The sequence below is a fragment of the Fukomys damarensis genome, unplaced genomic scaffold, assembly GCF_012274545.1.
Source record: "Fukomys damarensis isolate Sample0158 unplaced genomic scaffold, DMR_v1.0_HiC HiC_scaffold_16, whole genome shotgun sequence".
Classification (NCBI taxonomy): Eukaryota; Metazoa; Chordata; class Mammalia; order Rodentia; family Bathyergidae; genus Fukomys; species Fukomys damarensis.
In genome coordinates this window covers 53,074,883-53,091,813 of record NW_022900928.1, presented here as the reverse complement: position 1 = coordinate 53,091,813, position 16,931 = coordinate 53,074,883, and the positions used below count along the sequence as shown (strand labels likewise).

General features: G+C 37.1%; 1 protein-coding gene across 4 annotated transcripts in view; it reads left to right on the top strand.

The window, feature by feature from the left end:
- Pdgfd (platelet derived growth factor D) overlaps nt 1-16,931 on the top strand; it is a 250,296-nt gene that overhangs the window by 155,608 nt on the left and 77,757 nt on the right. For 3 of the 4 annotated variants that reach the window (XM_010642064.2, XM_010642063.2, XM_010642065.3), the window contains exons 2-3: nt 8,440-8,644; nt 12,536-12,716. In XM_010642064.2, coding sequence (XP_010640366.1) covers nt 8,440-8,644; nt 12,536-12,716 — 386 coding nt within the window. The remainder of the gene's footprint in view (nt 1-8,439; nt 8,645-12,535; nt 12,717-16,931) is intronic. The other variant, XM_019210350.2, reaches the window with a different exon arrangement.

The window sequence follows — 16,931 nt, the reverse complement described above, 5'->3', positions numbered from 1 at the left end:
CTTTTTTTTTCTTCTTCTTTTTTTTTTTTTGGTGGTTAACTCAGATGCTTGAAGAATAATTTTAGGTTGTGGAGTAATAAGATAACTACTCTCCAAAAACACGATCTCCAATTGTTACAGAATTGGTTATAAGGCACTAATGTAGTGGTTCATGCCAAATGGAACCATAGTTAAAGAAAATATGTGTGTATATATGTTATATATGATATATATGTTGTGTATATCATATATATTAAAGAAAATATATGTGTATATATGATATGTATAACACATGCACATAATTAATGTAACATGTACATACTATATACACATAATTGATACATACACGCATATAGACATGTATGATCTCAACTAGCATGCAATCAACTCTTTCCATCCTAAGCTATCAAATATACAAAGGATTTTTATTGCCACTGTGAATTCTTGGAAAAATCTCTAATGGAGAATTCTAAACAGGTGACTGGTAATCAGCTTTGAGTACTTTAAAAGTGGGCCACAGATTAAATTGTTTTTAGGAGGCTGGTGTGAGTTACTGCAAAACTGGTTTTCACTAGGAATATGCACAAGATATTAACCCAAAATTTCTTGAGGAAGACCATACTATCGATATTTTGAGGAGGATTTTAGTTCATTAACTGCAAGCCTCGGCATCTTAGTAAGCTCTGAAGAAAAAATTATCCAATAAACCTTCATGCTGATTTTCAAACTAACACTGTTACAATTTAATTTTCACCTTTTTCAGTTCATATGATGAGATTCCAACCCTGTACTTTTTAAGTTAGGAGATAATTCATGCAAAATTGTATGGTTAAACTCATTCTTATCTCAGTTGTGTATTTTACAGTTCATTCTACAAATCGACCTATTCACTGTTAAACTGGGGATTTCCTGCTCTACTACTCTCTTTTATTCTCCATCTCTTTTGTGTTTCTCTTGTGCCTCTTCAATGATATGCTACACCATATCTCATCAGTTGAGGTTCTGGTTTTCATCCTAGGACATTTTTCTATTGTATGTTTGTATTTGTTAAAGGCAATTGCAGAAATCATTTGAGGTGGTTGAGTAGTGATAATAATAGCACTACACTTGTGAAGAACAAAACCAATATTTGACTCTCCCTGCTTGGGTTGCCATTCTACATTAGTTGAATAGGGTAGGAATCTGTGGGAAATCGTCAATTGATTTCACACATTGTTTAGTATTAATAAGTCTGAAAAAATACCTCAAATATTAGAGCAAATGCTCCTTCTTTTACAAGAGTGTTGTTTATCCCTACTTTCTGGATCACAAATTTTTAAAGTATGGTAGAGTACAGTTACTGGACAGCTACTAGATTACTTGATGGAAATAATCCAGAAAATGGAGGTAGTCATTTCATAAGTAAGAGCTAAACTAGAAGAAAACAAGATCATTTTAATGAAGTACTCTCAAAAAGAAACCTGAGTGTTCATACTAAATGTGTTCCCATAAATGTCCAGGCCCACTGGCAACACCAGAATTGAATTTCTCAGAAATTAAACATTTGAAGCATTTTACAATTTTATTTTTTATTAAATTGCTTTTTATTTGTTATCTTATTTCCTCCTATCTGCCTCACAGTTAGAAAGAAAAGCTCACTTATGCATTATTTGCAGTAACCATCCATGTAGTATTTAACAGATTTATTTTGAATGTCTCCATATGTCCAGACTGGCAAGGCACTGGGGTTACATTGATGAGTGATGAGACATAGTCTTTTCCCTCAGGAATTTGATATTTGGAAGTTTTTTTTTTTTTCTATTTTTGTATTAAACTTTCAAATAGATTATAAAGCACCTTTTAGTATTTCAGTTTTTATCTCATGTACTCAGCCAGCCTAGGAAAGAAATCTTAACTTTGAAAAAAGCAAATGATACAGTGGGTCATTTCTAAATTAAAAGATGCTGTTCTTCCGTAACATTTCCAGCATGACGTGCTAAGTGGTAGCTGTGTGCTGGGACACTGTACCAATGGATGAGAAATAAAAATTTTCCTAAATGATATGTTTGGCCAATTTGTTAAAATTATCCATTTGCACCTTTACTATAGATAATATGAGACTACAATATTGTTTTTAGGTATAAAAAGTATCTAAGTGTCCCATTGAAATTTTGGATTTCAGGTCCCCATGCTCTGCGGCTCTTTATCTTGCCTGTTAGCCATCGTCAATCCACTGGCAATTCTGTACCCTTGAAAGAAAATTGCTTAAGTGTCGCATCAACTTGAATCTGAACAAAAAAATCTTAAATGTTCCATTATCCTGAAGTGTTAGGTTAGGAAGCAAAGAACCCACAAAGATGATACAGTGTATCTAATGCTGCTATCTGTAGTACTGGAGAAAGTTATCAGGACTACAACATGATAGAGCTGAATTCAAGGGTCAGCTCTTGCACATCCTGTACTAGCCTTCCATTCTTTTGACTTGCAACAAATTATTTTAATTTCTCTTTGTTTTTGATGCCTGTTAAAGGAACAAAAACTTAATTCCTTCAAAAAAACAGAATCAAAGCAATATTTACTTGCTACTTTCTGTCAACTTATTTCTATAAGTTTACAAAATGGATGTGCATAAAGTGTATTTTACCCTACAAAAAATTAGCTTATTTAGAGTTGTTTAGCAGTAAAAGTGCAACTATGTGGTTTACATGTCTTTCAGCTACATTCCAAGCAATGTGGCTGTGACGTGTTCTCGAATCGTGGTAAGGGTCAGCTTTTCTGTTGCTAGGGAAGTTTAATTTGGTTCACATTTTAAGGGGATTTAGTCCACGGTCATCTGGCTCCAAGGCAGAAACATCAAGAAAGTGTGCAAAGCAAAGCTGCTTGGTTTATGGCAGCTGGAAAGAAGAGCAGGGGGACAGTGCCAGAGAGGAAGGGGTGAAGGACCGGATACATTTATGACCAATCCAGACACACCTAAAAGTGTGCTCCACCATTCCTCCCATAGAATTTAAGGCCAATCAGGTTGACACTCCACCTTAACCAACACAACATGAAACAGACATTTTCGAATGAAATTTGGTAATAACCCCTTTACAAGTAGGGAATTTCCTGACTCTGTGACTCTTCTGGGTTTTCGGTTTATTAACTAAAGAATGTAGGATTCATGATTCCTGGTGGCTCCTGGATGTCTCACAGGGACATTTGGGTAAATATGTCTGTACTGTTGCATTGAATTTGCATGAGGTAGCAGAGCTGTAAATCACACCATTGTTTGTTCCCATGGAATCATTGGTCATGTATTTTAATTCTTATTTCAAAAATTCTGTTTTTTCCCTTATGTTGTCATAGATAATACTAACTGAAGTTCCAGCAGAAGACACAAAGTAGAGTATTACCATTATTCATAGTTTTGTTTCTCCTTAGGCATTATTACATGTGTGATGACAGACTACTACATAAGCCTTCTGGAACACAGACATGTGACTTTCCTATTGATGAGGAAAGCTAAGATATAGGGTGCAATCCAACTGCTTAGTGTCAAGGTCAGAGATAGGTAGCCCTTACCCTAGGTCCCTGTGCACCAGAAATTATAAAACAGGAAATAAAAAACAGGATAGTAGAAAGTGTGGCCGGGGATTTAGCCCAGTGACACTGCATCTACCTCACAAGCTCAAGATCCTGATTCAATCACCACTACGGGGTAGGGGTGGGAAGGTTGCGCAAATGGTCAGTAGTTCTCAACTTTCTGGTGCATCAGAATTGCCTGTGGAGCTTACTAGAATGTGTGGTTCTGGACCTTGTCCCCAGTATTTCTATTTCTGTGGTTCTCGATTAAAACCTGAGAATTTATGTTCCTCACAAGCTCCTGGATGATGCCAGTGATGCTCGTCTATGGACCAACACTTTGAGAAACAGTAAATTCCAGAGACAGATGCTAATGCCTGCAGTGATATTTTACAAATACCTGGAATATGTGGTTGGGTAAACTGACTTTTTTAAAGGTCGGGGACAGAATAGACAAATATAGCATTTTGGTCTTTTTTTCTTTTTAACTGGCTTTTTAAAGTCAAATATGTAGTTCAGAATTTATTAAGGTAAAAACTTTTATATTAAGATGCAAAATAAGACCATATCCTTGCCCTATAAATATACATAGAAATTATTCTGTATTGATGAAGGGTGATTTATTTCTTGTTTTGTAGTTTAACAGCTAGTGCATGCTCTGGGTAAGCATGTATGCTCTGAAAGTAGATTGCTTCAATCGCTTCTCGGCCTTTTGGCTAAGATCAAGTGAAAGTAGATTGCTTCAAGTCAGATCTTGATTTCACCACTGGCTTTTTTGCCTTTAGCTCATGGATTTCTTAGTCTCAGAATTTCCTTTGTAAAATGAGACTTTAACAATTGTAATAGTTTTGTTTTTGAGATTAAACGAAGCAGTGAGTTTAAACCACTGGCTGGAATGCTTGATACATAATAATTACTCCGTAATTGTTAGCTATTATTAGCACACCAAAGGTAGTGCTTTTGTTCAGGAATGTGACTTTGTATATAATACTTTGTTGTTATCTCCGGTTTAACCTGATAGGCTGTTCTCTGTAACTATAATTCATTCTAACTCTGTCTAAGAATAGCCGTGAGTTGGCATGAAGTTATAAATTACATGTAAACAAAGTGCTTCAGAAGTTAACGGGTGTTGCAGATAGCCAAGAATCTTAAATGGCCTCTACCAAGTTCGTACTAAGAAAGAATACCTCCTGTTTCACAGTGCTAAAGAGCATCAGCTGTGCGGCGAGGTTGCCTCGGTTCGGTCTCTGACTCTGCCCTAAGTAGCTCTGTGACCTCCAGCAAGATATTTCACCTCTCCTCCCCAGAATCTTCATATCTCAAATGGGGTTATTTCAGACAGTTGTGATAAGTATACATGACTATGCATGTGCGCACACACATGCACACACACACACATCAGTTGTGCAAAGTGATCAGACTTTACAAATTAAATGAACAAAATCCTTAGGACATGTGCCTGGCACAGAACACCTAGAGTTTTCTATTTTTCATATTTACTTTATGTAGATATATTTTGTCAGAATTTTATTTTTAAGGAAAACTAAGGCTGAAAAAATATTTCTTCCCACTGTAGTTCAATATTGGGCAATGCAGATCTGGGATAAATTTACAGAATTGGAAAGAAGTATTATCTTAAATTATGTAAGAAGGCAAATCTCTCTCTCCATTCTTTCCACAGCCTTCTTAAAATATAATTGGCATTTCAAATGTAATGTTTCAGAGTTTGTATCTTTAAGACAATCTAACCTTTAATGATACTCTTAAATAAGTAGCTCCCTTTCACACTTACAAAATCTATCAAAATGTGGATGTCATTGATTTTATTATTGCCAAGTTCTGTGGTCTTTTTTCCGTCTGTGGTCTCCTCAGTCATGCTTCGGAGTTTGGCATTATTGACCTTTTTCTCCATGGTCCTGAAATTGTCCCTTCTCTGGGCAATCTTAGATGAGACTTCTCTCCGGCCATTTCTCCAGCCAGTATTTCTGACTTCACCCCTCATTCCTTTTGTCATAAGCTGTGCCCCCGATGTGCCCACCAACACCAAACCCATCCCTACCTTGTTAAGACACTGCCTCCCTCTGAGGGCTCAGTGGTTTCCGAGGCTTCCTCTTCCCTCTCTAAGCCCTAGGCCTCACATCAGTTCTCTCAGCGCACATCTGGCCTCAGATTCCCAGACCTGCTAACATTTTTACTTGAACTGTTCACTTGAACTATCACAGCAAAACTGGACTTGTGTTTCTTTTAGAAATTTCCTCCTTGAAGTTGCCTTGAATATCAGAAATACCGCACAGGGTATAGTCCCTGAATTTAATATTCTGCTCTCTCTGACCCATTCCTTAGCGTTTTTTGCCACTTCAATGACAATTGCCTTGCTTGGTCACAACCTTTTACCCTAGCAACTACTTCTTAGGAGATAGTAGACACTGACCCCTCTGATAGCATTCTCCCTGTGGTTCATCTTTAGCAGAACCTACAGGTTAATCTCCCTTTCAGCAGGCTGCTTATTTATTCTAGAACTTACCTGTTTCCTCTCACATCAAGTACAGACACAGCTGCCTGGCCTCCAAGTATTTCCCTAGTTTGCCTATAAAGCTTGTAGCACCCACTGTCTCCCTTGGCCCAGGTAGACTGTGCTTTGGACAGGCCTCAGACCGTGATCCCATGCACACACTTTACCTCACCACCCTCTAGTTTCCCTGCCTTCTTTTGTGTCATATTTATACTTCTGCATTATGCACCAGTTTTGTTTTCCAGGTGGAAAACAGATAGGAACCAGATAGGAACAATTCTTAAAATATTCTTAAATTATATAAGAATATGGTATAGCATCTGGAACTGGAAACACACACACACACACACACACACACACACACACACACACACAGAATATTACTGCTAAAAAAAGACTAAAGAAAAAATGTGCCCCCAATCCCCTTATTTTACAAACGAGGCTATGAACTCCTGAGATGGATATTTTTAAATTTAATGGCTATATATTTAGATTTATGATTTCTTCTATTTGTGGCAAATGGTATCTAGTTGCCACTAACATTTTAGAAAATTTACACTTCCATAGGAACACACACACGGAAACTCTAAGAGAGGCTGCAAATTTATGTTCATCTTCCCTGTCTTATTTTGGAAGCTTCAAAAGTCACCATCAAAATCCCTATCTTAAAGTGCTTTCTATAAACCAATTTAGCCTCCCTTACTAGGCTTACTGAATTATAGGCCTCACAGTAAACTTTATGTAGAAAACAAATGGAATGCAGTTGGAAGTCTGTTTATGGTGGCTGCTAAAAAGCCCAAATCCAGCCGGGCGTGGTAGCACACTCCTGTAATCCCAGCACTTGGGAGGCTGAGGCAGGAGGATCGCTGTGAGTTCAAGACCAGCCTGGGCTACACAGTGAGTTCCAGGTCAGTCTCAACTACATAGTGAGACCCTGCCTCAAAAAACAAAACAAAACGAAAAAATCCAAAACGCAAAGAAGTCTTAAGTAATAGCAGATATGGAAGAGGGATCAATCACTGCGCAATGCAATTCTGATTTCCACTCTCAGAGTTAGATCACTGTCCATGGGTTAAAAGCACAGGTTCCACATACTTCATACTTCAGAACCAGCTGAAAGTTTAGGGGACCCCTGAGGCCACCTGAAGTCTTGACCTATTGGCTACAAAATCAAGGTTCCCAACAGCCCTTTAGGTTTGATAATTTTCCAGAATTATTCACAGGCCTGAGGAAAGCATGATTATTACCATTAAAGTTTTATTAAAAACAAACAAATTAGAATCAGCAAAATAAAGAAATAGGGTGAGAGCCAAGAGGGTTCCGTGTATCTGTGTCATCGGGATCTGGGTCCTCATTTTGCATCACCCTTCGGCTCTCGAGTGTCAGTGCTGTGCATGTCACAAATCCAAAGCTTTTTCAGGCCTTGGTGTCCACAGATGTTTTTGTTTTATTTTATTTTGTTTTAATTTGGGTTTCATTGCATAGACATGATTGATTACATTATTGATGGTACAATTGGTGTCTCTACCTCTGCCTACATTTTTGGAGTTTGGCAGATCATGCTGATTTCCCAAGACTGAAAGCCCTGTATTTTTAACCACTTGTTGGTCTTTCTGGTCAGCCCTCATTCTGGTACTATGTAGGGACCCTCTGTAAACTGTCCTATTAACATGAATGCAGATGTGATTTTAGGGGTTAACGAAGAAAAACAAAGATACTTCCACCATTTGGGAAATTCTATGGATTTTGATCTTCTTCACAGGAACCTGGTACAAAACCAGATAAATATCTTACTATACATCAAACAGAAAATACAATAGGAAATGAATTTAAATCACAGAAGCCACAGAAGAAATATTATGATTATTATCAAGGCAGAAAAACTCACTGGAAAAAATGTAATTTGAGTATAAAATAAATGACCTTCAAACACTCTTAGAGTCTCTACATTTGTTTTTCACTCATTCATTTATTCAGCAATATTATATATGTCTGTAGGTCCTATGCTAGTCAATGGCAATATATTGTTACACAGTCAGTGTAAAAAAATATTTATTTGTATTATACAGAAAAGGAGGAAGATGAACTATTGAAACTATCTGCTGATTTTTATTCCAATCTAAATGAACCCGAGGTGCATAGGATAATTGTTAATTATTGCGTGTCAAAAGTAAGATAGCCCACAAACTGCGAAATAATAGGCATCAAAATTGGTGAAGAATTTAGGGAGATGGGAGCAGTAGAAATGTATATTGTTTACTTAAACTGAAGGCTACTATTTAATCTTACATTTGTAAACAAAATTAAGAACTGCTTTAAAATGTGATATATTATAAATTGTTCTTTTTTTGGTGTCCCATAAGTGGAGCAACATACTAATTTCTACAAGTTGTGATTACTAACAGAGAGCAATCACCTCACAGACTTGTACCGGAAAGAGGAAACCATCCAGGTGACGGGAAACGGACACCTGCAGAGTCCCCGCTTCCCTAACAGTTACCCCAGGAATCTGCTTCTGACATGGTGGCTCCATTCCCAAGAAAAAACAAGGATACAGCTAGCATTTGACCATCAGTTTGGATTAGAAGAAGCAGAGAATGATATCTGTAGGTAAGTGAGGAAAAAGATCCCTTTGAGGGTATATTGTAAAGTGAAAAAAAAAAAAGAGAGAGAGAAAAAAAAAAAAAGAGAGAGAGAAAAAAAAAAAAAGAGAGAGAGAAAAAAAAAAAAAGAGAGAGAGAAAAAAAAAAAAAGAGAGAGAGAAAAAAAAAAAAAGAGAGAGAGAAAAAAAAAAAAAGAGAGAGAGAAAAAAAAAAAAAGAGAGAGAGAGAAGAAAAGAAAAGATGTATTAGTAACATCACAGTAATCGTTCCTTTTGAGGCCTGTGGGCCTACACAAGAAGTGTGCCTTCTTCTGCAAAAAGCCTGTGTCAGCCCTAGCAAACAAAGTAACGTGGCCTGCTTCTGTGGAGGGCTTGATGGCATGGCATGGCTCACAGAAACATACTTTGGCAGCTGGCATGATTGCCTGTCTCCAAAGAGGGATGGAATCTAGAGAGAGTCCCATGACTTCTCCAGGCACAGAACAGCCTTTGTGAGCAGCTAGATGCATCCAATACCCAGGTCACCTGGGCTGCAGTTTGTGACCCTAGTCAAAGCCTGCCGTGATCTTAGAAGGGATAAAACTCTGCTCAGCTCTAGGGGCTCACCTAGGCCATTATAACCAGGACTTTTCTGGCACTAGGAGAATATGGTGGCTGAGGACTGCATTAGAGTTTTACTCTAAATTCATAGTTTTAGGGGCTCAGACATGTGTGGGAAGAAAAAGGAGGCAAGCCTCTGATTTGTACGCTTCTCAGATGTCTATTTCCCAGCTTTTGACCAGGGGTAGAAGATGAAAGCTGTGGCCGATAATCTTCTCCCTTCTTAGCATATTTATCAGAGAAAGTCCAGACTGTTGTTCTCTGAATTGTCTACGCACAGCATCTTACTTGCTTAATTATCATGTATAAGACCTTTGGAGGATTTTTTCCCACTTTTTTATACTTTACTGCAAGCACTTGTTCTGCATTGCCAATGAACTACTGAACTGCTAAATCCTTTCAGCAGGTTTATTTCCCTTTGAATAATAAGAGAGGCCTCAAATTCCTTCGTCCTTTGTTGCATGTTTATTATCCTGACAGCTTTTATTATGTTGCTTTTTTCCCTGAGAATAACAACAGTGACTATTACTTTCTAAGACCATAGAGGATAATGTATGCTAGAAAGCAGAACAAATACACATATGGAGAGCCAGTTAATATTTACGAAGATAATAAACTAATGCTGATCTTGTGTCTTTCCAACCTTGAAAGGGAGAACTAATTTTCTGTGCTGGCAAAAAAAAAAAATAATAATTGAAAAAAAACTATTAAAGATTGTTAAAGACGATGATATAGAAAGTGCCATGATCTGTTTCTACTCACAAAACACTTTTGACATCACATATGTGGGCCTTTTCTTTCTCCCACACCAGATAATACTCCAGCAGCAGTTGGTGTCCTATAAATCAGTTCAGTTGTAACACTATCTACTTCAAGTTAGCGTGTGATCCCACAAGTTAGGGATGCCATCCCACCAGATGCCCCACCTTTAATATCAGTAGCTGGTCACAACCCCTCCATATTTCTGACCAAGCAGTCCTAAATCAGGTAGTTCAGCACCCGCTCCTTGGCTTCACAAAACTCAAAGAAGTGCTTTACTTATTCTTACCTGTTCATTATAGAAGATGTAACTCAGAAACAGCCAAGTAGAAGAGGTAAATGAGGTGAGGTGCATGAGAAGGACACCTTCCCTGTGTATGATCTTCCAAGGGCTTTGTTGATGACTTCACCAACACAGAAGCTCTCTGAACCCCACATGTAGAGATGTTTGTGGAAGTCATCATGAAGGCACAGTAGATTAAATCATTGACCATTGGTGCTTAGGTGCAATCTCTAGGCCTCTTCTCTGGGCAAAGTTCTCTGGGCTAAATGTTCTAACCCTCTAATCCTGCCTCAGCCTTCCTGTGATTGCCTCATTTTGAAGCCACTTAGGGGCCTACAAGATTCCACCCCATTAGAATAACTCAGGTTTGGTTAAAAGGGGCTTATTATGAATAACGAAGATACTTCTCTCACCCTATCACTCAGGTATTTCAAGAGACTTTAAGTAGGAACATAGGAATAGAGATCACATTTATATACAATTATATATATATATATAATATATGCTACTATATCACAGAAGGGAAACCATTAATGAGCTAAAGTTTTGATCCTGAGAGTGAGTCTTTTCAACATCTTGACCTAGAAAATGGGTGACTGAGAGTTAAACTGATATCCTTTCTGAATCCTTCATCAAATCCTCAGAATTTATGGAATGAGGTAGAAGAGAGAACAAAACAGAAGAAGGGAAAGAATTAGATTAGAGACTTGCTCCAGAATCCTTCCTAACAAAATCAGTGGTGCATTCTTGACTTTAGACTCAGTTATAATTAAACTGATGTATTTTTTTCAAAAGAAAACTTACCTATTGTGTTATTAACAAAATTTCAATTATGTTTGTGCTTTGTGCAATAAATATGATTTATACATATTACGTAGAAAATGAAAAGCAATTGATTTCCTACCATCTGTTCCAAAGTCTTCTTGATGTTTACACTGTAATATTTTATGGTTTGAATAATGATTCTTTGTTAATATTTTTCACCTTCCAAGCACCATATAAACATTAAGTAATTAATCTACACAGCACCCAAGAGGTATTCAGCTGGTAAAATTATATAGGTCGTCTTGTTTTCCTCTTAAGGAAACTGAGGCAAAGGACAGAAAGGCTCATAAATTACTGTCAAAGAAATTTAGTCACAATATCATTGTTTTTCACCCATTCCTTAGATTAACCCTTTCCAAACCAATAAGGGCTAGAAGTACTTGGGAAAAACTAGTAAATTCATGTTTGTTTTTATCTTTATATTCAGACCTACTGGTTTTTAGGTTGGTTCCTTGTGGTACTTGTAACAGGACAAATATAAGATGAATCTGAGACTTCTGCCACTGCCTATCCTTTGCAGATGAGTTCAACATCTAAAGTCACTCAGGGAAGGGTAGAGATAAGGAGTGAGACTCTGTAACTAGAGCTGAAGGACAGACAGTTCAGCCAATTAAGTAAGATGTTCCAAGGTTGCAAGGGGTAAAACATAGATTAAACGATCACAAGGCGATGTAAACTGTGGTGCTGGAGACGTCTTGCTGTGTGAGGGGATGATGAGATGGTGACGGGGAACCTGGAGATTAAAAGGTCACACAGAATAATGAAACAGGCCTTCATGTTTCTCACAGTCCTGGGATCCCATTTGTCTGATCAATGCTCAAAGTGAGCCTGTTTGGAGTACCCTGCTTTGGCTAGCTGAGATTTTCCTAGTATTGGTTAGCAAAAATTGCTCCCCAAGATTATATACTTTCATTTATAGCAAATGTCACATTTTATGATGAGATCCTCCAAAAACAAGCTTCAAAAAAAAAATACAAATCATATCCATGTCCATTTATTTTCTGTAATGAGTCTGCTGATTCTATAAGTTATGGAGATATTCATTCTGTCCTCAAGAAAGCACAACTGTGATGAATTAATTCAAAGTAGATTTAAAAAAAACTTTATAAAATTAGTATTTGGGCAAATAACTTTAGCTACATATAAAATATTCCAAGAGATTGCAGTCATTAGTTTTTTTCAAGAAGATTTTCTAAGCTAGTTGCTCAGAAAGTGGCATATTTTAATTATTGATTGATTTGGGAATAGTCATAATTGAATATATATATTTTTTTCTTATAATTAATTATTAAAGTTTGAGTTGGGAAAGCCTAATCCCCAAATTAGCTCTCATTTCCATCAATAGGTGATGAGAAATCACATTAGTTTTAATTTTGAAATTGTAAACTTAAAAATGTTTTAATTAAAACAGTTTATGTCAAATTGCTTCTAGGTATGATTTTGTGGAAGTTGAAGATGTATCTGAAACAAGCGCCATTATTAGAGGAAGATGGTGTGGACACAAGGAAGTTCCTCCCAGGATAACATCAAGAACAAACCAAATCAAAATAACATTCAAGTCTGATGACTACTTTGTGGCTAAACCTGGCTTCAAGATATATTATTCTTTGCTGGTAAGTAGCTAAACCACCTTATGATTAAAAACAGACACTGTTTTTTTTAAAATAAAGAGGTCATTTTTATCATAAAATATAGCAGTGTGAGGGTGAATGTACTTTAGTAATTTATGTGACAAATATTGTTCTTACCCCTTGGCCATAATGTTAAAGCTTTTAATCATAAGGAATGCCACTTGCATCTACCAAATCAATCTTTAGGCCATGCATTCAGAAAGAAAGAACAGTTAATAGAAAAAGAGAAGTAGTTTTTAGTAAAGCAGATATGAAATCACCTTAGATTTAATTGAAGCAAGGTAAATATATAGCAAGATAGAAGGTATGAAGAGATTTTAAGAAAAGCTAAAAAATTTTTTTTCTTTTTTTGGTTTGAAAAGTTGTCCATGAATCTCATCACAGGAAAAAAAAAAGTCCTGATGATTTCTGTTTAAATGATGACCCAGATTTGGGCAGGTCTGTTATAATTACAGAGCTTCAGGATTGGCAAGCACCTTCCAGATCATTGGATTCACTCAGAATCAAGAGTATGAATCTTCTTTGCTACACTCATGGCTATTTGTAGTCTCACCTCTACTTAAACAGCTCAGCAACTATTTCCAGCTTTAAATGATTCTCATTGTTAGAAAATGTTCAATCTCATATTGAGCCAAAATCTATAGTACAGTTAATTTGAGCTGTTGCATCATACTCAATTAGGTATAGTGGACTCTTAGATTACAAACTCAACTCATTCCAGAGGGCTGGTTGTAATTCAATTTGCATGTAAGTCAAGACTATTTTTCCCATACGAAATAACAGAAATAGCCATAATGCATTCCGAACCTCCCAAAGCACCCCTTAACCAACCTTTTTTTAATGAAAAAGAGTTGTATTATCTGTGTAATTTACCAGAAACATCAATAATTTTCCTAGTGTATTCACCAAAAAGTTATGAAATGTGCCTCGTCTACCAGAAACAACAATTTCTTACTGTACTCACCATTCAAGTTGACATCTTTGGTTTGCAGAAAGGGAGGAGGAAATAGAAGATGGTTATTATTTGGAAGGACGGTCCCCTTGCATAAGAACATCAGGAATCTGGCTCTCTGGTGGCCTTTCTCTCCTTGGGAGACTCTGTAGCTCACTACGACCTGCTTCTGGCTCACTAGGTCTCAACCTTTTCAGAACTAAAAACTGGTCTAAGGTTGTCTGTTTCTGTCTTTCACTCTGTTCTGCAGTGTGACATGACATTATTATTAAGCAAGTGAATGCAACAATTAGCTTTTTCTCTGTTTGGGTGGGTCTTCTCTATAGATGTTTGAAGCTCTGTCCATTTTTTCAAGATTTCCTTGATTTCAGAACAACTTTTCTGCACTGATTGTTGCTACTCCCCCTCCTCTTCAGAAAGCTCCTCAGCTGCCATTCTCTGTTGCTCAGCCAGAAGTTGCTGAAGCCCCTCTGTAGACAGTTCCTCTGAGTGCTCCTGGCCCACTTCCTCAACATCACCACTGTCTACCTCCAAGCCTACGGACTCTGCTATAGTGACAGTGTCATCAACCACTGGGTCAATTGAAGACTCAGGCTCCTCTATGCAGCCTTCAAAGTTTCACTCCTGTGCAATTTTAGACCACGCTTACTTCCAGGTAGATCTCAATGTTCTTAGAGAGACACTGGCCCAGGATTTTTCATTTAACCCCACACAGGAAAGATAGACATTCAGGTCATAATTCAAGACTTTGGTCATAAATTAAAACTAAAATTCCAGTCATAACCCAAGTTGTTTTCTTATGAGGCTGGTTGTAACTCAAGGGTCCACTGTATCTTCTTCACTAATTCATTTAACATTGAGTATGGATGAACACAGCAGTGACAATCTGGGCTTTTATTTTGTAAGAATTACATTTAGAATAGAAAACCCCTTGCTTCATTCATAATCTAATAGGATTTTTTTCAAATTATAAGTGGAACCAGTATTATCACGTTATTTTTTCCATTTGCAATGTTCTGATGTAGAATTCACTTAGTGTTTAATAGTTCATCTTAGTGAAAAAAATCCATCAAACATAATTTACATTATTATGCATTCATGCAATGCTGTTTAGCATTAAAATTGAAGTATGAACATTTGATTTCTATATTTATTTCCCTTTTAATTTGTTCAACAATGCATCTGTTCTGAGTTGGTCATGGACAGAGCAGACTTGGAATGTTACAATTGTGATGGATAAGTTGGTGAAAGTTCTTGTTACCTTAAAACATTAAGCTCCATTAGTACAAATGTGTCTGCCATCTGTGATGCTTTGGTTCTAAATTGAGTGGTTAATAAATCAATTAGAAATACCCTAACTCTAACAGTGTATTGAAGGCAACACAACTTTGATGGAAAGCAATATATACACATATATATAGGCTCGGGAAGAAGGAATATTTTCATTTGAGCCATTTGGGGTCATGGAACAGACTTATCACTCCAGTGCTAAGTAGACTATTCAACAGCCTCTGTAGTTTGGATGCAAACTATTTAACATCACTCCCTTAACTCATTTACTCCGCGTCAGTACATTCACTTGTGCTTTAAAGAAATGGTGGTAGTTGTAATTTTTTTGTATATTTTCCTCTTGGCCTCTTGATCTTCTCCCCTAAAGTGTATTTATTTTTTCCCTTCTAGTAGTCTTTTGACACTACAGAAGGTAATTGGGGCTGCATTGGTGGCTGGATTCCAAGAGGTAAAATGAGCTTGAACTTTAGATATTTAGAGACTCTTGTACTGTGGCTCTTTGACAAAACTCTGCTGCTCGATAGTTGCTGAATAGGTAATTATCACATTTGTCTGGTCCACTCTGTTGGGAAAATCATTGTATTCATATTTATGTTTTACTTGGAGAGACTTTAAAGCAATGTTTATAAACTCCATAGTTTAGGTTCAAAACTGAAAGTGAGCTTGTATAAGTTAGTAGAGAGACAGGAAATTAAAAATGGCAAGCCCTCATCAAGTATATTTAGTGATTTTTAGAAAACTAAACTCTCTAGGGCAGTGGTGGCAAAGATAGGACACACATGCTGCAGTGATCATGCAGAGGCCTCTCTGTCAGCCAAGTCACCCCAGCCAAGGTTTGACAGATTATCAGCATGGGTAGGGACAACAGCAAAGATAACTTTAATTGTGCAAATGCATGCCAAATGCAAATTTTTACTTTTCAATAAAAAGTTGTTTGCATCATTGAAAGCTCTATTATTACTTTTCTTTTAAGACAAAAGATGTTGCTGGGATTTAGCTCAGCAGTTCAGTGGCCTGCCTTGCAAGCGCAAGGACCCGAGTTCAATCACCATCACCGGTACCAAAAGACAAAAGATGTTAATGTACTTATATTTTTGTAGACTTAAACCTCAGTATTCATGTTTAATGCAGTGTTGTCACTTTGCATTAATAAGTGGGTTTTGTGTTACTTTGGGCACCTGCTCTCAGAAAGATTCACCATCACTGCTCTAGGGGTTAGACACAACTGTTATACAACTCCTACTTAGGGAATGGTAGGTGTTAGGGAAATTTGAGCCTTAGGAATAGTTTGTTAGGAATCAAAGTGCCCTTGGGAAATGACAAGAAGCTGGTAAACAGGACTAGATCACCTCTTTCCTCATGTTTCCTTTCCACTTTTGTGCCTCTGATGGACCATCTCTACTCTCCCTACCTCAGCAGCTGTCCAGGTGCTTGGAGACTTCCTTGAGACTGTCTGAGGGGTGCCAGAACCACCAGAGCCCACTGCAGTAGAATCACATCTACATGGTCTATGTGCATACACTTTTAGAAAACCCAACTGTAAATTCTTAGTTCATATTTCACTTCTGTGAACCATGGGAAGATTTACAAGTAACATTAAGATAACTGATAAGGAATGATTCTTACCTTCCAACTTTGATGTGCTTAGAATTTCAGTCTTCTATTGTTTGTTTACAGCACCTACCATAGACTCCTCCAACAGGAAGCAGAGGCACATGAGACAAGAGCTGAACTATAAAGCACACTCTGAATTGAAGACAGATTTCAATAGCTTCCAGTGATGTGATATTAAATACGTTTCTTACCCCTTGCTTTTGCATCTTTAAAATTGGAACTGGTACAAAACTTTAAAATGATAGGAATACTTGGCCCAGCACCTATGATACAGTTAGTGCTCAGTAAGTAAATCGCTGGGAAAATGATTATACCATTATCATCAACATATATATATATAT